The sequence below is a fragment of the Anomaloglossus baeobatrachus genome, chromosome 8 (assembly GCF_048569485.1).
Source record: "Anomaloglossus baeobatrachus isolate aAnoBae1 chromosome 8, aAnoBae1.hap1, whole genome shotgun sequence".
Taxonomy (NCBI): domain Eukaryota; kingdom Metazoa; phylum Chordata; class Amphibia; order Anura; family Aromobatidae; genus Anomaloglossus; species Anomaloglossus baeobatrachus.
The window spans coordinates 134,747,831-134,772,020 of NC_134360.1; the positions used below are offsets into that span (position 1 = coordinate 134,747,831).

The window sequence follows — 24,190 nt, forward strand, 5'->3', positions numbered from 1 at the left end:
CTTTGGCGGTAAGCAAGTCATTTGTTATTTTAGTCAGGGCAGTTTCGGTGGAATGATGTGGACGGTAGGTTGTCAAAGAGAGAGTTAGAGGAGAGGTGGGAGGAAAGTTCAGCATGGACATGCTGTTCCAGGAGTTTTGAGGCAAGTGGGAGTAGTGATATGGGGCGATAGCTGGTAGTAGAGGTTGGATCGAGGGAAGGTTTCTTTAAGATAGGTGTGACTGTTGCATGTTTAAAGGCAGAGGGGAAGGTTCCAGTTGTTAAAGATAGGTTGAAGAGATGGGTTAAGGCTGGAATAAGGATGGTGGTGAGGTTGGGGAGGAGGTGGGATGGGGTCAAGTACGCAGGTGGTGAGGTGCGCTTTTGAGAGAAGACGTGCAAGCTCTCCTTCGTTGATGGTGGGGAGGAAGTTAATGGGAGAGGGGCAGTGGTCAGTTATATGAAGGGGTGGTGGTGGCTGAGCAGAGAAGACTTGCCTTATTAGGTCGATTTTTTCTTGGAAATAAGTGGCAAAGTCTTCTGCAGAAATGAGGGAGGTTGGAGGGGGCAGTGTTGGGCGAAGGATGGAGTTGAAAGTGTTGAATAACTGTTTGGGGTTGTGTGTTAGAGAGGATATGAGGTTTCTGAAGTAATCGTGTTTAGCGGAGGTGAGGACTGAACGAAATGTGTAATTGCATTTTTGAATGTGGTGAAGTCTTCCTGTGAGTGCATTTTCTTCCACCGCCGCTCTGCAGCCCTAGACCTTTGCCGAAGTTTTTTAGTGAGGTTGTTGTGCCAGGGCTGTCTATTGATTCGTCTCACTCTGCCATGCACAAGGGGAGCGACTGAATCAATAGCTGATGTGAGAGTGGTGTTGTAGAAAGTGGTGACACTGTCTGTGTCGTGGAGGGACGGTATGGAGGACAGTGGAAGGATAGAGTCGGCGAGGATGTGCATGTTGAGGTGTGCAAGGTTTCTGCGGGGATGTGCTAGGTGCTGGACAGGGGGGGCAGGTGAGGAGGACAGGGCTGAAAAGGTCAGAAGATGGTGGTCAGATAGGGGGAGGGGGGAAGTTGTGAGGTCAGAAAGGGGACAGAGGCGGGTGAAGATAAGGTGTAGTGTGTGTCCATCTTTGTGGGTGGCAGAGGTGGACCACTGAGTTAAGCCAAAAGACGAAGCAAGGGAGAGAAGTTTGGAAGCAGCTGATTGGCGGGTGTCAGTGGGGATGTTGAAGTCACCTATGATGATGGTGGGAATGTCAGCAGAGAGAAAGTGTAGAAGTGTAGAAGTGTAGAAGGGAGAGAAGTGGTCGAGGAAGGCAGTGGTAGCGCCCAGGGGTCTGTATATGACAGCCAATTGGAGGTTGGAGGGAGAATAGATTCGGACAGAGTGCACTTCAAAGGAAGACAGGACAAGGGAGGGTAGAGGTGGGATTGTGGTGAAGCTGCAGTTGTTAGAAAGGAGGCCCACTCCTCCACCTTGTCTATTTCCAGGGCGAAGAGCGTGCATCTGCACTTCTGCATTAATGCTGGCAGCACTCAAATGTCTATTTTGAAAAGACAACCTCTGGATATGACTCTGAACACATACTCAACACTTTTTGGTCAACCATGGCAAGGCCTATTCAGAGTGGAATCTGTCTTGTTAAACTGCTGCATGGTCTTGGCCACCGTGCTGCAGCTCAGTTTCAGGGTGTTGTCAATCTTCTGCCAACACCTATTTAAAGAGTATAGGGGCCCTAAGTAGAGATGGGCGAACCCGAACTGTAAAGTTTGGGGTCCGTACCGAACACATGGTGATCGTGCACATGACCCCGAACACGAGCTTTCTGGGACGTTCGTGTTACAGTTCGTGTAACAGTTCGGGTCCAGAGGGTGTTAAAAAAAAAGCACGTTATTAAAAAAACATTCTAATCATCCTTACAGGTCCCGCGACATTCCTGCTGACTCTGTCTCCCAGCGCTTCTGCTTCCACGTCCGTCCGATCTTTGCTGTTCCCCCCGATAAGCACCTCTGGCTAAATGGACCTGCCGTGACCGTGAAGTCATACCCATGTGACCAGTCACGTGTGAATGTTGTATTACCTCATTAGCTAGAGAGTGGTCATGTGAGTATGATGTCATTAAAGGTCCTGGTGCACCGTGAGGCGAGTGTCATCGCATCACGGCGCACAATCTCCCGAATGTGAGGTGTGGTGGGATTTGTGGTGCTGATGGTTGTGAAACCATTTGTTGGGAACCTAAACCCATAGGGGGTAGGCCCTGAACCCTAGGGAAAGGATGCAGTTACCTGTAGCACCCTGATATAGTCAGGGGCGCTACACATACATGATCCAACTTCTTCTGCACCACTGAGAATGCAGGAGAGATCAGGGAAAGCACATATCCTATCCTGGAAACTCAGCACTGCTTATATATCAATGTCAGAAGTGACATTACATAAGGTTGTGCAGTTGGGGCTGAAAACCACCTGGGGCTGTATACGTAAAATCCTCTAAGTGACCTCACCAGAGTGAAGTCGCAGCCCTCATGATCAACCCACATAATAGATATGGCCACCACTTTTAAAGGGAACCTGTCAGGTGCAATATGCACCCAGAACCAACGAGCAGTTCTGGGTGCATATTACTAATCCCTACCTAAGGTTCTGTTCACACTGGGCGTTTTTGCAGGGTTTTTGCAGCTTTTTTTTAGCTATGGATTTGCCTCCGTTTTGCACCTGACAGGTTCCCTTTAATAAAAACATATTTTAAGTCTGGTAATATTGCTGAGGAACAAGTAATATACTTTTTGTCAACCCTTTTTAACATAGTTATATTTTTCTATTGGTACCTGAAACAAAGATCTGACATTTTGTTAAATATTATTTTGATAAAGGCAGCATCTAAAGTTACTTACCAAGCACTTTCAGGTCATATTTTTTATCAGCTTGTCCTGCCACATTTACTGCTATGCACACATAATAGCCAGAGTGTAAAAGCTGAATGTTTTCTAAATTAAACTGTCTTCCATTGTCTAGGAGTCTGAAGCCATCTGCATTAATCACAGGAGTGCCATCTCTCAGCCAGGTTAACATGGGCACTGGATCTCCAATGGAGTCACACTCAAGAGTTAGATTGCTTCCTTGTATTTTCGCAATTTCAATGGGAACTTTTGAATTTTCAGATATAGTAGGACGTACTGTAACAAAAAATATATATGTATATACTAGTCACACAGGTCTGAAATTAAAAGAGAATATGTCACCAATATTTTGCGACCTAATCTGAGAGCAACATAACGTACAAATAGAGACCCTAGCCTGGGCTAGTTGCTATATTCTTTCATGTAAAATAACTGTTTTATTATCAGATGTTTATGGTTAGAGGAGCAGATGTTATGAAATTCAAAATTGCCAAATTTACTCCCAAAATTTGATTTATTGTGAATAAATACTGGAAAGATTGAAATTGCTCAAAAAAAAAACATGGAGAAAAGGAGAAAGAACAAATCTTACTAACCATAAAAGCTTACACTTTAGAAGTGAGAGAGGGAGAAGACCCCACTGACCATAAGAGTTTAAACTTTACAGATGAGTGTGAGGCTCCTGCTGACCATAAGAGTTTACACTTAACAGATGAGAGAGAGGACCCCGCTGACCATAAGAGTTTACACTTTACAGATGAGAGAGAGAACTGTGCTGACCATAAGAGTTTACACTTTACAGATGAGAGAGAGGACCCTGCTGACCATAAGAGTTTACACTTTACAGATGAGAGAGAGAACTGTGCTGACCATAAGAGTTTACACTTTACAGATGAGAGAGAGAACTGTGCTGACCATAAGAGTTTACACTTTACAGATGAGAGAGAGAACTGTGCTGACCATAAGAGTTTACACTTTACAGATGAGAGAGAGAACTGTGCTGACCATAAGAGTTTACACTTTACAGATGAGAGAGAGGACCCTGCTGACCATAAGAGTTTACACTTTACAGATGAGAGAGAGAACTGTGCTGACCATAAGAGTTTACACTTTACAGATGAGAGAGAGGACCCTGCTGACCATAAGAGTTTACACTTTATAGATGAGAGAGAGAACTGTGCTGACCATAAGAGTTTACACTTTACAGATGAGAGAGAGAACTGTGCTGACCATAAGAGTTTACACTTTATAGATGAGAGAGAGGACCCTGCTGACCATAAGAGTTTACACTTTACAGATGAGAGAGAGAACTGTGCTGACCATAAGAGTCTACACTTTACAGATGAGAGAGAGGACCCTGCTGACCATAAGAGTTTACACTTTATAGATGAGAGAGAGAACTGTGCTGACCATAAGAGTTTACACTTTACAGATGAGAGAGAGGACCCTGCTGACCATAAGAGTTTACACTTTACAGATGAGAGAGAGAAAGAACTGTGCTGACCATAAGAGTTTACACTTTACAGATGAGAGAGAGAACTGTGCTGACCATAAGAGTTTACACTTTACAGATGAGAGAACTGTGCTGACCATAAGAGTTTACACTTTACAGATGAGAGAGAGAACTGTGCTGACCATAAGAGTTTACACTTTACAGATGAGAGAACTGTGCTGACCATAAGAGTTTACACTTTACAGATGAGAGAGAGAACTGTGCTGACCATAAGAGTTTACACTTTACAGATGAGAGAGAGGACCCTGCTGACCATAAGAGTTTACTCTTTCCAGATGCCAGATGAGAGAGAGGACCCTGCTGACCATAAGGACTTATTATTATTATTATTATTATTTATTATTATAGCGCCATTTATTCCATGGCGCTTTACAAGTGAAAGAGGGTATACGTACAACAATCATTAACAGTACAAGACAGACTGGTATAGGAGGAGAGAGGACCCTGCCCGCGAGGGCTCACAGTCTACAGGGAATGGGTGATGGTACAATAGGTGAGGACAGAGCTGGTTGCGCAGTGGTCTACTGGGCTGAGGGCTATTGTAGGTTGTAGGCTTGTTGGAAGAGGTGGGTCTTGAGGTTCCTCTTGAAGCTTTCCACGGTAGGGGAGAGTCTGATGTGCTGAGGTAGAGCGTTCCAGAGTATGGGGGATGCACGGGAGAAATCTTGTACACGATTGTGGGAAGAGGAGATAAGAGAGGAGCAGAGAAGGAGATCTTGTGAGGATCTAAGGTTGCGTGCAGGTAGGTACTGGGAGACTAGGTCACAGATGTAGGGAGGAGACAGGTTGTGCATGGCTTTGTATGTCATGGTTAATGTTTTGAACTGGAGTCGTTGGGCGATGGGAAGCCAGTGAAGGGATTGGCAGAGTGGCGAGGCTGGGGAGTAGCGAGGGGAGAGGTGGATTAAGCGGGCTGCAGAGTTTAGGATAGATTGGAGGGGTGCAAGAGTGTTGGAAGGGAGGCCAGAGAGCAGGAGGTTGCAGTAGTCGAGGCGGGAGATGATGAGGGCATGCACTAATGTTTTTGCAGATTCTTGGTTACACTTGGTTACTTACACTCTATAGATGAGAGAGGGGACCCCGCTGACCATAAGAGTTAACACTTTACAGATGCGAGAGAGGACCCCGGTAACCATAAGAGTTTACACTTTGCAGATGAGAGAGAGGACCCTGCTGCCCATAAGAATTTACACTTTACAGATGAGAGAGAGGACCCTGCTGACCATAAGGGCTTACACTCTATAGATGAGAGAGGAGACCCTGCTGACCATAATTGCTTACACACTACAGAAGAGAGACCCAGTGACTGTGGAGATGGAAAACTACTCTGTCGAACAACCTGTGCTCCATTGGGAACTCTTAATCTGTGATGACCCAGGTAATGACCACCAATATACAAGGTGTGATGATCCGTAAGATGTTATAGCTGCAGGGCATTATGGGAAAACCCATGTGGCAATGCAAATTGATATTAACCCACTCTGTAATGCTTCACCAATGTAGAAAATAGTGCCGGGCACGATTTTTTTACTTTTGGCAACTGCAGATTCAGTCTTAAGGGTGCTTTACACGCTGTGACATCGCTAGCGATAGCACCCGCCCCCGTCATTCGTGCGACATTTGGTGATCGCTGCCGTAGTGAACATTATCGCTACGGCAGTGTCACCCGCACATACCTTTTCAACGACATTGCTGTGACCGCCGAACAATCCCTCCTTCAAGGTGGAGGTGCGTTCGGCGTCATAGCGACGTCACTGCAGCGTCACTAAGCGGCCGCCCAATAGCAGAGGAGGGGCGGAGATGAGCGGCTGAAATATGACGCCGACTTCCTTCCTTCCTCATTGCCAGTGAACGCAGGTAAGGAGATGTTCGTCGTTCCTGCGGCGACACACATAGCGATGTGTGACGCCGCAGGAACGATGAACAACCAGCGGCATGCACCACCAACGATATTATGAAAAGGAGCGACGTGTCAACGATCAATAATTTTTGACGTTTTTGCGATCGTTGATCGTTGCTCCTTGTTCTCACACGCTGCGATGTCTCTAATGGCGCCGGATGTACATCACTAACGACGTGACCCTGATGGTATATCGTTAGCTATGTCGCAGCGTGTAAAGCACCCTTTAAAGTTTTTGAATGTGCAGGAAACTGCGAATTTCATGAAAATCAAATTGAACTTGATCCTCAGTGGATCAGTCAAGTTATTTCTAACAGAGAACTAACAACATTCTGCCATGTAGTTCTCCCTACTATTGAGCTCTATATAATCCCATTCCCACCACTGATTGGCAGCTTTCTGTCTATGCACATTGTACACAAAGATATGTCCCTTAGAGATGTGGGGGGCTATACAGTGCGAAGTATAGTGGTAGATCTGTAGCAGATAATCAAAAAGCAAAACTACCCAGTAAGTGACACATTGCAGGAATCGGGGTCTCTGCCCCTTCATCATGCTAATGTTACATGACGCAGCACAACCTTGCTACATATTCCCTTTAAAATGCTGACCCCTTGTCATAATTTGCAGTGTCTTTTTGTAACCACTATCCTTTTTTGTATTGTGCTATTAATTGCTTTTGGAGCCAAAATCATCAAAATAGGGCACGTGATTCATGAAGTTAAAAGTAGGTTTTCTTCCTGGCTAAAATGTTTTTTAAGCTTAAAGTCCCAAAAATTGCAACAAAAATGTATTGTATTTGCCCCACTGAAAAATGCACAAGAGCGAAGTTGCGCCAAATTATGCAACTAAAACATCCGGAATTGACAGACTACATTCACAAAGACAAAAAAATAGATGACCACACATAAAATAGACATAAAATAGACTTCAAAAAAGGAACAAATACAATTATAAGTTGGGTGCAAACAAAAAAAATGTGAAAAGCACAACGCTAGACAAACAACACAGCACTAAGGCAATGCTGAATTGTGGCCATAGTGTCTAAGTGTCAAGACATCAGAATTAATATTCTTTGATTCATTGGGATACAAAAAGTCAACACACAAAAAATAACACCAAAAATAATCTTTTCAGAACTTTTTAAACCTTTAAAGGAGCCCATGTACATTGTTTTACGGATAGACATATGTATGTGTAAAACTGAGGCCAGAAATGCAACACGCAATCTGGATGACTTTGTTGTGACTAGAACAGATTTTTATTAAAATACAGGAGCTTAAAGCAATAAAACAAATTACATTTAGAAAGTTTCATAATTACATTCAACTGAAGTTAAAAAGAGGATGTCTTTAACAAATGGAAAATGATCTTAAATATTTGTCAAAATCCACAATAGACGACCACAAAAGGCACAAACTGAAGGTTTTTCAATGGGTCTCACAATCCCCTGATCATTGAAAATCTGTAGCTAGACATCAAAAGAGCCATGTGTGTCACCCAGGGTTATGGGGTACTCGGTCCCGGGCGGTGTATAACTGGGGAACGTCACTTTGGTGGCCGTTGCCCGGTTCCATGCCCTGGGTGCTTTTTGAAAAAGGGGATATTTACAAGGGATTGTTGAATAACAATCAAATCACACGTGATGCCACTTGTGGTTTGCGGCTATGTAGATGGAGCCGCCGCTGCGCAGTTTTCAGTACTTGGGCTGGTGTTAGTGGCAGCCTGGATGTTAGGCCCTCCGCAAGCAGGGCCAGGTCCCAGAGGATAGGTGAGGTGGATGTGTCGCGGGCGGGGAGGAGGGTGTCAGCACACCGCGCTCACCCCTTCTGCTCGGGTCCGGCAGCTGCTCCTGGTGGCTCGAGCTGTGGGCCGGATCCCGGGGTTTCTCGAGCGACACTCCTCGCCCGTGAGTGAAAGGGGGGTTTTGTGGTTGGGTGTGGGGATTGTTATAGTTCGTGACGCCACCCACGGTTGTGGTGATTTCACCACCGCTGCTCGATGTGGGGATCCCGGGGATGGTGATGTGGAGCAGCCAGTTGTTATGTTGCCCCTCCGTGGGTAGGGGTTGGTGATCCCGGGGGCCAGTGGGGTGCAGGGGCGCAGGGGCAGCGCTGTGCCTTGCGGCACTGAGGTACTCACTCAGCCAGTAAACACGACACAGTTCTCGGTAAACAAACGGCTGGTTGGACGGGTCCCTCGGACGGTTCACGGTGCTGCGGTTCCCTGCAGTTAGCGGTGACGGTCTCTTCCCTGCACCTTTGAAATGTCTGTTTGGTAGCGGTGGATTCCCACCGGTTACCCGCTCCCCGACTGCAATCTGTGCCGGAGGAGCTCCACACTTTGCCCGCAGGCGCCGGCCCTGGGAAACTGGTGCCTTGGCGGTGGCGGTGTTTCCCCGTTGTGGTTGTGACTCGCCCACCCCAGGGCTATGGGACACCCGGTGCCGGGCCGGACTAGTCCGGTGGTAGTCAGTGGTGGCTGGGCCCGGCTCCGTGGCCCTGGTGGGTGTCAGTAGTTTATGTGGCTTGCTTGTTAATGTTTGTGTTCGTGACGCCACCTGTGGTATGCGGCTACTGAGCCGCCGCTGCTGTGTGAGGCCTCCGGGATGGTGTTGTGGCAGCAATGATGGTACTGCTCCCCACAGGTGGAGCAATGCCCGGGGCACAGTTGGTGCCCGTGAGAGCCTATGGTGTTGTGTGGCTGACACGGTGCAGGGCCGACAGGCGAGGAAAGAACCAGGCACAAACAACAGTCTCTTTACCTTTTCCTCTTTACTCTGGGAACAGTCCAGTCCTGGGAGACCGTTACAGATGGTGATGGGGATCCGGTCGGCCTGGAAGTACTTGGGGAGAGCGTTCTGGCCAGCTGAGTATGAGGCCTACTCCTGTACTTTTCCTGGTGGTGATAGGACCCTGCTTTCCTGAATCCAGCAATGGCCCTCTTCGCTGCTGGGACCAATGGTACGTCCCTTCCCTCTGTAGGTGGCTGCGCAGGCCCTTTTTCTGGTGCTTCGCCGCTGGGGTCCACACCGGGCCCTGATGCTGCAGCTGTACCTTGGGTGTGACTGGGCCAGGGGGCTTGTAGCTCTCCTGCCCTTCGGATTCGGCTACCAGGGACGGATTTTATACCCTGGCAACCACAGACTCCGATGTCCGAGTCTTTCTCTGCTGCCTCACAGCTACTCCTGTTTCTCTGGGCCAAGCTGCTCCAGCTCCAGGCCCCAGATTCACAGGACAGCTCACTCTGCGTCTGTTCACTTCTGCTCCGTCCTACAGACTGCCTAACTCCTCCCCCAGGTCAGGCTTAAGGAAGCTCCCTGAAACTTCAGGTTCAGAGCTCCCCCTACTGGCCTGAGGGAGAAACTGCGGTGGATGTTAACTTACTGGCCAGTAGATTTCCCCATTACCTCCAGGCTCAGCATTAACCCCCGGGAGGGCAATGCCGTTGTGGCGACCAGGTCCTAGGGCGCCACACTCCCCCTTAGTTGAATTCAGTACTCCCGGACTGTAGAAATAAAACATAACATGTCATACATTTCATCCCAATATGGGAGGCACATTCTCTTTAACGTTACAACCTTAAACATTACTATAAGAGTCCAGTGTGGCTCCCTGCCGGGTGTCCATTACACTGCTCCATGGGGGACCCGCCGCGTTCAAACCCCCAACGTAGGCTCTGGGCGTGCGTCAGAGCATTGATGACCCCACTCTATGCACGCCGGACGGGTTTTTCTTCAGGGGTGAAGGCACACTGGTGCTAACTATGAACAATTTGAGTGTTGGCCACCCATAGTCCAGTGGCCCAATTGTCCATTTTCGCAATCAAAGAAAAAGAAAACATTTTGTACATAACATGACAGACATTTGCATAACTATTTACATTCTAATAAGTACTCTTTTCCTTTAGATAGTTGACTCCCTGTACCTGAGAGGAGGTTGTCCCCGAGTGCTGCGCTGGGACCTACGTATCTCTGGTGTTTGCCCCTGACTACGTGGTGCGTCTTCTACCTCAGCGCTACAGGTGGGCCTAACCCCAATAGGTAAGCGGGATGGTTGCCTTTGTGGTCTAAGATTCACCAATGGTATGGCAGGTTCACCACTGACAGGGGGTTGATCTTCCTGTCCCACTGCTGGCGTGTCATCTTGTGCTGGAGCAGACGATTCTTTAGGTGGATCCGGAACCTTTTCTGTTTCTGGCTCGACCAACTGCGGAAACGTCAAAACTGGTACCACGATGGCATTGTTTATTCGGGTCCAAGTTTTGGGGAACTTTCCAAGGATGGTTTGAATCATCTCCCCTTCTTTCTCTTGACTTTGGGGACTTCCTTGTACTCCTTCCATTTCTCTTTGGATTCTGCACCGTTCAGGGCACGCTTTCAGGCGGTCTCGGGAAATTGCTTGATAGGTCTTGCCTTCATCTTTGCTTATGAGGCATACCTTACTATTGTCAAAGTTAGAGGGGATAATGGTGTAGGGCTCGTTTTCCCACTGATCATCCAATTTATGCGTCTTCCGCTTCTTCTTGAGGACTTGTTCTCCAGGTGCTAAGGGAGTTGCTGGGGCTGTTTGATTGTAATGCTGTTCTTGTCTCGTTCTTGCTTGAGACAGGCTCCTCTCTACGCACTCCTGGACCTTACGGTACCGCTGCTGCCGTTCTGTATCCCAATCCTCTATTTCTTGAACCGCCTCAGGCGACACAGTCCCCATCTCAAAGTCTACAGGCAACTTGCCTGGTCTGGCTCGCATCAGGTAAGCGGGGCTGCAGTTGGTCGAATTCACTGGGATATGGTTGTACAGGTCTACCAGATCTGGCAACTTTTCTGGCCATTGGTTCCTTTCCTCCAGCGGTAGGGTCTTCAGCATATCAATAACCACATGGTTCATTTTCTCGCACAGTCCATTGGTTTGGGGGTGGTACGGTGTGGTTCGGATTTTCTTGCAACCGTACATGTTACAGAACTCTTGGAACACTTCAGCCTCGAATGCAGGACCCTGATCAGTCAGTACCCTTTCCGGATAGCCGTGAGGTCGACAAAAGGATGCCTGGAACGCTCTAGCTGCTGTCCTGGCTGTCTGGTCCTTCACAGGCACTACTACCAGGCAACGAGAGTAATGGTCCACAATGGTGAGGGCGTACACATAGCCTGACCGGCTTGGTGTTAACTTCACGTGGTCCAGGGCCACCAACTCCAGGGGCTGCTTTGTGACAATTGGCTGTAGGGGAGACCTTTGGCTGGCATCGTCTTTCCGCCTCAGGTTACACGGGCCACAGTCTCGGCACCACTTCTCGATCATCTTTCTCATGTGCACCCAATAGAACCGATCACGGAGTAGGGCCTCCAACTTCTTCCACCCGAAGTGTCCTGCGTTATCATGATACGCTGCTAGGACCATTGGAGCATCTCTCTGCGGAACCACTATCTGCCAGACAAGTTCATTTGTTCGATAGTTGACATATCTCTTGCAGAGCTTGCCTTGGTAGGTGAACAGTCGTCCCCTCTCCTTCCACAGCTGCTGGGCTTCCTCTGGAGCGTCTGGGCCAAGATGGGTCTCAGCTTGCGCTAGCTTCTCTTTGACCAATCGCACGGCCGGGTCACCGTTCTGTGTTTCTTCCCAATTATGGTGGAGTAAGGGGTTGACCGAGACCCCGTGCTGGCTTGAGCGCTTCACTCCCACAGCATGCTCACACTGGGACACACCTTGGTGATGGAAAGCCGGTAACTCTATCTCTTCGAGTTCATCCATGTCTTCTCCAGACTCGGGCAAGTGAGGCATTCTGGACAGCGCATCAGCATTGTTATTCTTCTTGCCAGCCCGATACTTGATGGTAAAGTCAAAGTTAGACAGCCGGGCCATCCATCGCTGTTCCATTGCACCTAACTTGGCTGTTGCCAGGTGTGTCAACGGATTGTTGTCCGTGAAGATGGTGAACTTGGCCGATGCCAGATAGTGCTTGAAGCGTTCAGTCACTGCCCAAACAATAGCGAGGAACTCCAGCTTGAAGGAACTGTAGTTTTCTGGATTCCTTTCTGTGGGCCGAAGCTTCCTACTGGCGTACGCTATCACCCTTTCTCTGCCTCCCTGCACCTGGGACAGAACTGCTCCCAGTCCCACGTTGCTGGCGTCTGTGTACAGTACAAACGGATGGCTGTAGTCAGGGTAGGCCAGAATTTCTTCTCCCGTGAGAGCCCCTTTCAGCCGGACAAAGGATGTTTCCAGTTGGCTGCTCCATTCAAATGGAGGGCTCTGCTTCTTAGCCTGCTTTGGCTGGCCCACCAGGAGATCTTGAAGGGGCGCTGCTATCTTGGTGAAACCATCAATGAACCTTCGGTAGTAGCCCACCAGTCCAAGGAACTGCCGCACCTCCTTCACTGTGGTGGGTCTTGGCCAGTCCTTGATTACAGTGACTTTCTCCGGATCAGGTGCCACACCTTCTGCGCTGACCACATGACCCAGGTACTGTACCTTTGGCTTCAAGAGGTGACATTTGGACGGCTTGATCTTCAGGCCATATTTCGACAAGGATTCAAACACTTCTGCTAAGTGCTTCAGGTGGTCCTCATAAGTCTTGGAGTAGACTATTACGTCATCCAGGTACAACAGCACGGTTTCAAAGTTGTGGTGGCCCAAGCAGCACTCCATCAACCTTTGGAATGTCCCTGGGGCGTTGCAGAGCCCGAATGGCATGCAATTGAACTCACAGAGGCCCATTGGTGTCGTGAATGCAGTCTTCTCCTTGTCCGCCTCTGCCACGGGAACCTGCCAATACCCACTGGTGAGATCCAAGGTGGAGAAATAGTTAGCTGACTTTAAGGCTGTTAGTGACTCCTCTATTCTGGGCAGTGGATAAGCATCTTTATGTGTAATGCGGTTAATTTGCCTGTAATCTACACACATTCTCATTGTACCATCTTTTTTCTTTACGAGCACTAGTGGAGCTGCCCAGGGGCTACAACTATCTCTGATAACCCCAGCCTCCTTCATTTCCCGTAACATTTCCTTGGCACACTGATACTGTGCGGGGGGTACAGGGCGGTATCTCTCTTTAATGGGATGATGATCACCCGTGGGGATTTGATGTTTAACCCCTTTCACCTGCCCAAAATCTAGGGGGTGTTTGCTGAAGACCCGCTCGTACTCCTGTACCACCCGGTAAACCCCATGTTTTTGGTGCGAGGGGGTGGAGTCGGTGCCTACATGTAATTTTTGGCACCAGTCTTCCGGCTGCCCCTTGGAGCCATTGTCTTCCGCCTGGTCGGACGGGATCAAGGGTTCCACTGCTTTAATGGTATTGTTGCTGACAGTGTACAGTTTTGCTACAGTGGCGTACCGGGGCAATTTGGCCTCCTCCTCCCCACAATTCAAGACACGGACGGGCACTCTCCCCTTGCGGACGTCTGCTACCCCTCTGGCTATCAGGACTCCAGGCCTACTGTCTGAATACACCGGTTCTACCAAGGCATGGTAATCCTGACCCTTGAGGCCTATTGCTGCCCGACACCATATCAACATTTCACTTCTTGGGGGTATTACAATGGGGAGGGGATCACTTACCCTCACACTGCCAATTTCTCCTCCGGCCAGCTCTACCTGCTGCCTCCTCATCAGGGCTCTGATCTCCCTCTGTAGGGCACGCTGCTGTCCGGAGCTGGCAGTTTCAGATGCCTGTTGCAACAAAATTATCACTTCGGCAATACAATTTTCTATCACATTTGTACCAATGGTTAGCAGTGGGTCAGATTCTTTGCGATCAATATCTACAATTATCATCCCCTGACCTGGCAACTCCACCCGCCCCACTTTAATGGTTACTTCTTTGTACCCAATTTGAGGTAAGGGCTGACCATTACTGGCCACAATTGTTAAATCATCATCTGGGCCATGGTCAATGTCTGAATCAGCCCAATATCTTTTGTACAGTTTGTGGGGGATGGTTGTTACCTGGGACCCCGTATCCAGGAGGGCATTCAAAGGGATCCCATCCAGCACAATGGGAAGGACCGGTCGTCCTCCCACATACTTGCTGCGGCTGGGGTTGGAGCCGGGCTTCCTTACACCTGGGGGTCGGCTCCTGGCCCCAGGCTCGGCCCATTTAAAGGGCAGCGTCGTGCAATGTGGCCCGCCTGGTTGCAGTTGCGGCAGATCGGTTGTCCTGTTGAATCATACCGGTCTGTGTCTCTGCCTCGGGTCGGCGGAATCCTTCTCTGTCGCATCCATGGGACGTCCTCTGGGCTGGAGGCCAACTCGATTTTCGCAGGCGAGGGGGTCACTTGTAGAGACTGCACGGTCTTGGCAAGGGCAGCCACAGTCTTGGTCAGCTCCTGGACCTGCTGTCTGAGCTCTGCAGTGGGATCCTTATCCAGGGACTGCGCCTCAGCCCCTGCAGTGGCTCGTGTTGCAGGCATCACCCCAGGGTACGTGGTAGCAAGAGGCCGGAGAGGTACTGGGTCATTCGGCGTAGATTCTCTCAGTACCCTGATGGCCTGGTCCTTAAACTTGGCAAAGTCCAGAGCAGGGTTCTGCAGGACCATGATACGCAGCTGGGTCCTGTGGGCATCTGACAGGAGCCCTTCTATGAACTGCTCAGTTAGGAGTTTGTCTTCTTCACGTACACTCTCTGGGTCCACCTGTTTAACTGCTTTCAGGGCCTCTTGCAGGTTTAAGGCATAGTCCCTTATGCTGTCTGTGGTCCGTTGCTTGCACCCAAAGAATCTCATCTTTATCTCTGCTGCGGTGCGGGTGTCAAACGTACTCTTTAGCTTGGCCAGTATCTGGGTTGCTGTCCCTTTATCTGTATCAGGCCAGGACTTCGCTTCACGCTGGGCTGCGCCGGCTAGCTGTCCCATTACTATGCCCACCTTCTGGCTCTCAGTCAGCGGATACACCCGGAATAAGCTGTGCAGGCTTTCTCTGAAGTCACTCAAGGTATGGGACTCCCCGGAGTATTGCGGCAGCCATTCCGCTCCCGGTATGTATGGCATGGTGATCGGCATTACCGGCGCTACAGCGGGGGCTGGGGCGACGGCGACTGGGATTGCTTCGGCTGGTGCTGCGGCGTCTCGGGCTACGGCAGCCACCTGCCCTCCCTCTGAGTCGGACATCTTCCTCCCCCTTAGTGAACCTTACCAGGCTCCGTTCACTTTTCAAATTTCCTTCCGGGTCGCGCGGGGTTAACAGCGCTCTGCTCTGATGGCGCGCTCCCTTCGCGCTCTTCGTCAGGCACGCCCCCCTTCTTCCTGCGCTCGGCGAGGCTAATGGCGGCGGTGGTCTGCAGCCAGTACACAGTCTTTTAAGCACAATTCCGGCAGGCGCACAGTACCCGGTGGGACCGGGCACGAAATCCTGTTCGTGACGCCAAAAGTTGACTCGCCCACCCCAGGGCTATGGGACACCCGGTGCCGGGCCGGACTAGTCCGGTGGTAGTCAGTGGTGGCTGGGCCCGGCTCCGTGGCCCTGGTGGGTGTCAGTAGTTTATGTGGCTTGCTTGTTAATGTTTGTGTTCGTGACGCCACCTGTGGTATGCGGCTACTGAGCCGCCGCTGCTGTGTGAGGCCTCCGGGATGGTGTTGTGGCAGCAATGATGGTACTGCTCCCCACAGGTGGAGCAATGCCCGGGGCACAGTTGGTGCCCGTGAGAGCCTATGGTGTTGTGTGGCTGACACGGTGCAGGGCCGACAGGCGAGGAAAGAACCAGGCACAAACAACAGTCTCTTTACCTTTTCCTCTTTACTCTGGGAACAGTCCAGTCCTGGGAGACCGTTACAGATGGTGATGGGGATCCGGTCGGCCTGGAAGTACTTGGGGAGAGCGTTCTGGCCAGCTGAGTATGAGGCCTACTCCTGTACTTTTCCTGGTGGTGATAGGACCCTGCTTTCCTGAATCCAGCAATGGCCCTCTTCGCTGCTGGGACCAATGGTACGTCCCTTCCCTCTGTAGGTGGCTGCGCAGGCCCTTTTTCTGGTGCTTCGCCGCTGGGGTCCACACCGGGCCCTGATGCTGCAGCTGTACCTTGGGTGTGACTGGGCCAGGGGGCTTGTAGCTCTCCTGCCCTTCGGATTCGGCTACCAGGGACGGATTTTATACCCTGGCAACCACAGACTCCGATGTCCGAGTCTTTCTCTGCTGCCTCACAGCTACTCCTGTTTCTCTGGGCCAAGCTGCTCCAGCTCCAGGCCCCAGATTCACAGGACAGCTCACTCTGCGTCTGTTCACTTCTGCTCCGTCCTACAGACTGCCTAACTCCTCCCCCAGGTCAGGCTTAAGGAAGCTCCCTGAAACTTCAGGTTCAGAGCTCCCCCTACTGGCCTGAGGGAGAAACTGCGGTGGATGTTAACTTACTGGCCAGTAGATTTCCCCATTACCTCCAGGCTCAGCATTAACCCCCGGGAGGGCAATGCCGTTGTGGCGACCAGGTCCTAGGGCGCCACAGTTGGACCTTTGCCGTCAATCAGGACTTGCTTGTTGGGGGATCTACGTCCCCTTCACTAACGGATTTAGCAATTTACAGCGACTCCAAGCCTTGCTGGGATCCGAAAGCCCCTGCTCTGGTGCTAACTGCCCTTTGTATACTGCTCCAGACCCCCGGATACACACAGCCTCCGTGGCCCTTCCAGCAACCTCCAGACAGTCCCACTGCAGATCTTCACCACTGTCTGCTGACCTTGCTGACTCCTTCTGGGCACACAGCCACAGACCAACTTCAGGCTTTCTTTCTTTACTGCTTTCTTCCTTCACTTTCACTTAGCTGTTTACTCTAACCCTGTCTAGACTACTCCTTCACTCTTGCCCTGCCTGGGCTCCACTCCTTCCACTTCCTCCTCCCTGACAGAACTGCACTCAAGCCCTGCCTGGGCTAATCTGCTGTTCACTCTCTCATGTCCCTCACTGGACTGCCTGGTTACTTCCTGCCTCCAGTGTTGTGAGCTCCTCGGTGGGTGGAGCCAACCGCCTGGCCCACCCCCTGGTGTGCATCATCAACCTCTGGAGGAAGGCAACAAGGATGTTTGGGTTAGCTGGTGTACCTACAGGGAATGTGGGGTGCGTGTGTGTTGTTATCTGTGTCCCCTGGCTTGCCCAGGGCGACACATTCCCCCTTAGCAAAACGCAGACCGTCCTCGGGCTGCCCGTCCAACACCGGTTTTATTTTCCTTTTTGTTTTTCTGAAAAGGTAAACGGTATAACATTATAAACGGTAAATAATATACATTTTTAATAACAACTCTTCCCAAGACGGGAGGCACATTTACTTTTAACGTTGCAACGGTGTACGGTCACGGTTTCCGCTCTCTCCCACCCAAGCAACCTGGCCCTGATGCTGCCCCTAAAACCCAGGCAGCACCCCTTGACCCACAGTCCAGCACAAGTTACCCGAGCGGGATCTGTCCTTCCCCTCCAGAGGGTGGCCACCGGTTCCTTTGGTGGCTGGGCCCTAGCCTGCTCTGCTCAGGGCCCTCCCTCCAACCTGCCTCTCCGGAGGTGGTATTGCGGAAACGGTAACGGTACCCAACATATTTACAAGCCACTTAACGTTTGTGGTGCCCTGCTAGTTCACGGGCTTGTCCATGGATAGTTCCCATGCCAATTAAACTTTAAACGGTCCCCACGGGGACAACGGTGCCGGCTCCTGCCGGTTCAATCACAAGGCCAATCAACAAACAAATCAGGTGACTTCTTCGGTAATTCACTTATCATATCAAACTTTTTAAACTTTTTCAAACAAACAACTTCAGTGATGGTCCCAACGGGGACGGTGCAACGGGCATCCGCTGCCCTACTCCGGTCCTTTTGCTGCTTCATCCGAGGGAGGGGATGCAGAGCTCACCTTGCTCTCCGGGCTGCCCCTCAGCTTTACATCCAGGGCAAACCACCCCCTCTCTCCGCAGTGCCGGGTGTAACGCACCATGTCCCCCGGTATAATATTGCGGCCAGGATGCTCCTCGGGCAGATGGGCATTCACGTCCCGCCGGGCCACAAACACCTCGGCCTCCAGGCCCGGTTCGTATATGAACCCGTAGCCCCGGCGGACATCAAACCGCCTCACCTGCCCCTCGTAGAACGGGCCCCGGACACGGAAGGTCGCTTGCCGCAAGTTTTCCTTTTCCCGAATGGCTCGGGCCACCAGCTCGGCTTTCCTTCTCTCCCTCTCCGCGATCTCCAGGCCCAGCTTTGTCGGCTCCCTGTCCCAGTATGGCGCTGCTACCTGCTCCGGCGCACGGGTTGAGCCCCGCGGGACATCCAGCACGTTACCCACTGTCAGGAAAGTGGGTAGCGTATCCCGCGGTGTCATGGCCTTGGGCGCTGCCCTGCAGCAACAACCCGGCGCCACCTCAGCCGAGGTGTGGGGGATGGGCACAGGGGCTTTCCGCAGCCGGGCCTTCGGCTCGGAGCGGGTCGTCGGCTCCGGCTCGGGAAACGGCTCGGGGACTGTCTCTGGCACAATCTTCGGGGCCTTCCAAGGTAATGTCTCCAGTTTGTTACGGGCTCCGGCTACAGGTCGGTCCGCTGGGGCGGACGGGCTGGGTATCGCTACCGGTTGCGGTGGTAGCGGGCCTAGTGGCGGGATCACGGCCTCCGAGACGGGTGGCGAGGGAGGCAACGGGGGGAGAGGGCTTGGACCGGGCCCCACAGCCGCGACGACCGGCCCTGCAAGGGCATCGGGACGTGGGTCACTCACCCTCCCTTTCTCCGCCTCCTCCTCGCGTCTCCGCACGGTGGCTGCAACGTCCGCCATGTCGGCCTCCCACTCCTCCATGAGGAGCTGCATCTTCACCTGCAGCCGTTGATAGAGCTGCGCGGTCCGGATCTCCACCCACGCCGCGGTTCCAGGCGCGGGGGGTACGGTGTCGCGGGACGGCATCCACATGGTGTCTTCACTGTTTGCTTCCAGGAACGGTATTCTCGCAAGGTCCTGGCGTCCCTGCTTTTATAGCCGCAGCTACATGCGTTCAGCCGCCATCGCGTCCCCCTTAGCTCTTTCCGGCCCCTCCTCTCTCGGGGCGGGGTTTTGGCCTTCGCGCCTCTACTGCTCGAGAAGACGCTCGAGCGGGAACTTTTCGCGCCAAAGATAGCGGCTTCTGAAATTTTTCTGCCGGATGCCTCCGGCGGTAACAAGGCGCACCTCTACCTGACGGCAGAGCGGTAAGATCCTGTTCGTGACGCCAAGTTGTCGCGGGCGGGGAGGAGGGTGTCAGCACACCGCGCTCACCCCTTCTGCTCGGGTCCGGCAGCTGCTCCTGGTGGCTCGAGCTGTGGGCCGGATCCCGGGGTTTCTCGAGCGACACTCCTCGCCCGTGAGTGAAAGGGGGGTTTTGTGGTTGGGTGTGGGGATTGTTATAGTTCGTGTCGCCACCCACGGTTGTGGTGATTTCACCACCGCTGCTCGATGTGGGGATCCCGGGGATGGTGATGTGGAGCAGCCAGTTGTTATGTTGCCCCTCCGTGGGTAGGGGTTGGTGATCCCGGGGGCCAGTGGGGTGCAGGGGCGCAGGGGCAGCGCTGTGCCTTGCGGCACTGAGGTACTCACTCAGCCAGTAAACACGACACAGTTCTCGGTAAACAAACGGCTGGTTGGACGGGTCCCTCGGACGGTTCACGGTGCTGCGGTTCCCTGCAGTTAGCGGTGACGGTCTCTTCCCTGCACCTTTGAAATGTCTGTTTGGTAGCGGTGGATTCCCACCGGTTACCCGCTCCCCGACTGCAATCTGTGCCGGAGGAGCTCCACACTTTGCCCGCAGGCGCCAGCCCTGGGAAACTGGTGCCTTGGCGGTGGCGGTGTTTCCCCGTTGTGGTTGGACCTTTGCCGTCAATCAGGACTTGCTTGTTGGGGGATCTACGTCCCCTTCACTAATGGATTTAGCAATTTACAGCGACTCCAAGCCTTGCTGGGATCCGAAAGCCCCTGCTCTGGTGCTGACTGCCCTTTGTATACTGCTCCAGACCCCCGGATACACACAGCCTCCGTGGCCCTTCCAGCAACCTCCAGACAGTCCCACTGCAGATCTTCACCACTGTCTGCTGACCTTGCTGACTCCTTCTGGGCACACAGCCACAGACCAACTTCAGGCTTTCTTTCTTTACTGCTTTCTTCCTTCACTTTCACTTAGCTGTTTACTCTAACCCTGTCTAGACTACTCCTTCACTCTTGCCCTGCCTGGGCTCCACTCCTTCCACTTCCTCCTCCCTGACAGAACTGCACTCAAGCCCTGCCTGGGCTAATCTGCTGTTCACTCTCTCATGTCCCTCACTGGACTGCCTGGTTACTTCCTGCCTCCAGTGTTGTGAGCTCCTCGGTGGGCGGAGCCAACCGCCTGGCCCACCCCCTGGTGTGCATCATCAACCTCTGGAGGAAGGCAACAAGGATGTTTGGGTTAGCTGGTGTACCTACAGGGAATGTGGGGTGCGTGTGTGTTGTTATCTGTGTCCCCTGGCTTGCCCAGGGCGAAACAGATGGATGTTGAAAGAACGTAGGCCACACAAGTAGTTGCAGTGTAACTGGTTCTTTTACTCACAGTAAGCTGATAACTGGTCACCCGAGGCTGGCTGGTCTCAACCACAGGTCCCCTTAGTCCCAGTTCCGGTTTAGTGACCTGGTGGCTTCTTTCTCCTGCACCTGTCTTTGGTTGGTGGGTCCTCATGGCATGGAGCGGCTGGGGGTCCCCTCCTGGTTGTCTTTTACAGTAGTCCGTATGACGGTAGCGTGAACCCTGTGGGGTTGGAGTCTCTGGTCCTGTCCCTGGTTCTTCTGTTGCTACTGCGTCCCGAACTTCAAGGTCAGTGAGGTCCTTGATGGTTCCCTCACTGTGCAGAGATTATCAGGTCTGCCTGGAGCGTTTTCCTGACCTAGGATTCTGTACCACGTTGGTGAGTAGTTCCAGGAGCACTCCACCGTACTCCACTGCCAACTAACTGCCTGGGCCCTCAGGTCACTGTTACACTCTTGACAGTCCTTCCTTTCTCTTTCACTGTCACCGACACACTACTATCTCTCACTGTCCACTGTCCATTGTCTGCCCCTCCCACCTGGTCATCTAGTGGACTGGAGTAGCTCCACCTCTAGGCGGCCACCCATTGATCCAACGCTAGCCTGGTACCATTCTATGGGGGAATTGGGGAAAACAGGGATTATCTAGAGGGTTTGGTTGTTATCAGCACTGGTTTTCTGGGTCCCCAGGGGGTAGGCCCTGCACTCTGGTGGAGATGCAGTTCCTCGTAGCTCCCTGATGGCTTCAGGGGCGCTACACATGCATGCAAGACGAGCCAGGATTCTCACAGAACTGGAAGGCTTTCAAGGAAGAATGGATGAAAATCCCTCAAAGAAAAAGTGAAAGACTCTTGGCTGCTACAAAAAGCGTTTACAAGCTGTGATATTTGCCCAAGAGGGTGCTACTTGGTACAAATCTTGCAGGGTGCACAATTTTTGCATCAGTCCATTTTCCTTTTTTGTCAATTTTAAAATGTAAAAGATGAAAATATATATTTTTTTCCCTAAAATACAAAGGAAACATATCATCTAACTTTAAGCGTTTTAGAGATAATTTAATCTTCAACTTGTTTAACTGTTCACAATAATAGTAATTTTGACAAAGGGTACACAAACTTTTGCATGCCACTGTCTCTGCTAGGTAACATGAGTTTAAATGTAATTGGCTAATTCTAATCACAACTACATCCCCAATTATAAGAGGGTGTCCACATTATGCAACCACATTATTTTAGTTTCCCTTTTTTTCCCCTCAAAATGATTTCAGTTTAGTTCTCTATAGACTTGTACAGATCTGTGACATTAAAGGTGAAAAGGTTCTGAATTGATTTTTCTACGTATAATTTTTTACATGCCATTTTAATAGGGGTTTGTAGACTTTTTATATCTACTGTCATTTGTATAATATTTATCCTGTGGAAAAACACCGACAAACAAAGTCTATGTGACTGTATATCTGCTGCTTCTGATTTTTTTTAGCTATTATTTGGCATCCACGGAAGTCTATAGGCCCCACCATACCTATAGTCCCATAATTCTAAGGCATATAGTGATTTTTTTCTGTTGTATTCTATATTAACCTTACAGAAATAAAGAATAGTGGAATTTTTTATTAGATGATGTGCTTTAGAGCTATTCTCCAGTAATTATAGCTCTGTGTCATGCGTTTTCCAGATCACTACTATCATGATGGACTCTGTTCACACTCCAGAGTCCGACAAACAACCTCTCATGCACTGCCTGGATCGGCACCCGCAGTTTGCTACTTTCAGGTTGGACTCTGTACACACTTTAGTATCTAACAAGCAACCCGGCTTCTATTGAGGAGCTCTGTTCTGCCAGGCGTCAGCTGTTATATCACCACTGCTATGCGCACTTTAGAAGTTAATGCCTCCTGGAGCAGTGTGTGGCTTCTCAGAGAACCATGTTGTTAATCACCACCTTCAGCTGGTCTCCTTCTAATAAGACTAGGGAGTTTCCCGAATCATGGCCGAAGATAGCATCTGCTTAGCTGTTGCGATATCCCAGAGTCCGTGAAAATCTTCTTTTTTGTGTCCATCGACTTGTTGTCTGCACTGTATGAAACTTCCCTAGTGTGACTTTCTCCTTCCCCTTTGGTTTATCCCCTCTGGTATCTTTTTGTCTCTCCTCTGTGGATATTTGCAGTGTGCATGAGTTTCAGTTTTAACCTCTTGTCTTGTGGAAGGTTTGTTTATTACTTTGTATCCAGCCAACCCTTGCGTTGGCGGTGTGGTGGTATTAGGTCAGGGCCAGATAGCAGACAGGGTCAGGCCGGAGGCCCAGACCTCCCTACCTTTATGGGTACTTCCAGGTAGAGTGTGACCCCAGGGGCCCCAAGTTTAGGGCCAGTATAGGTCTCACTATGTCCCTAGTCACCCGTGAGACTCTGCTATGTGCATCAGGCCAATAAAAACTTTATTATTATTTATCTTGAAACCAAATGCAATTAACATTCTCTTATTGCCACTGATGAGAGGCTAGCCTGTTAATTTCCACATTTTGCTTAATTTTTCTATTTGCAGACTTATGAAATATGTGCAAGATTTTGTTCATGATGGTTTTCATTGGTGCTATTTGTTTTGCTTTGAGAACTTCAAAGTAATTGACATTGGAAATATTTCAGAGGAAAACAATAGTATTTAATGCCCGGCCACATGAACCTGTTTTCTCTCATGCAAGAGAATCACACCAATTTTGATAATGACACTTACCTCAAATTCTGATCAGAGTGGGAGTCGAGTGTCAGTTTACTGTGATCTGATTCTCTCTCATGCAAGAATTGGAGCAAAGGGGAGGAGATGGAGAACTTCATTTCTACATCTTTTTCATTTTCTGTCTCAGTATATAGTGGACTGCACTTGGATGACAACCGAGTGAAGTCCCATATTCCACACACACACCAATTGTCTTGTATGGGTGCATGTGATCTGACAATCGGAGCAACATGTAGTGTGCTGCAACATTTCCCACATATTGATTCAGTCTTTAGAAAAAAAATGATCGGCACTACCCCTTAGTAATGCATTGGTCCTAGGGCTATCAGATAAAACATCGGATAGGTCTTGTCTGTGTTATATGTTTGTGTGAGCGAGCCCTATCACTTACCATAAACTGTCACGTTGTATTTCTTTGTCGCAACCCCTGCTGTATTTATAGCTGTGCAAGTATACGATGCCTCATCTGCCTTCACAGCAACTGATATTTGAAGGTGACGACCTCCAGAAAGATAACGAATGCGGCCGGACTCCTCTGGATTCAATGTAAAACCTGCAACACACCAAAACTGAGTAAGGCTCCATTTATGATGCCATAATGGCTTCAGTTCTTTTTGGTACAATGTTATAATGGATCCCAAATAATCCTGAGGGATTTTTTAAAGCTGTATACTGCTCTGT

The 24,190-nt window shown here is 50.5% G+C and overlaps 1 protein-coding gene across 1 annotated transcript in view; it reads right to left on the reverse strand.

The window, feature by feature from the left end:
* The window catches only part of HMCN1 (hemicentin 1), a 921,797-nt gene that overhangs the window by 465,105 nt on the left and 432,502 nt on the right, over window positions 1-24,190 (reverse strand). Inside the window, exons 44-45 of the mRNA XM_075322013.1 lie at window positions 23,901-24,062; window positions 2,875-3,156 (exon numbers count right to left, since the gene is read on the reverse strand). Coding sequence (XP_075178128.1) covers window positions 2,875-3,156; window positions 23,901-24,062 — 444 coding nt within the window. The remainder of the gene's footprint in view (window positions 1-2,874; window positions 3,157-23,900; window positions 24,063-24,190) is intronic.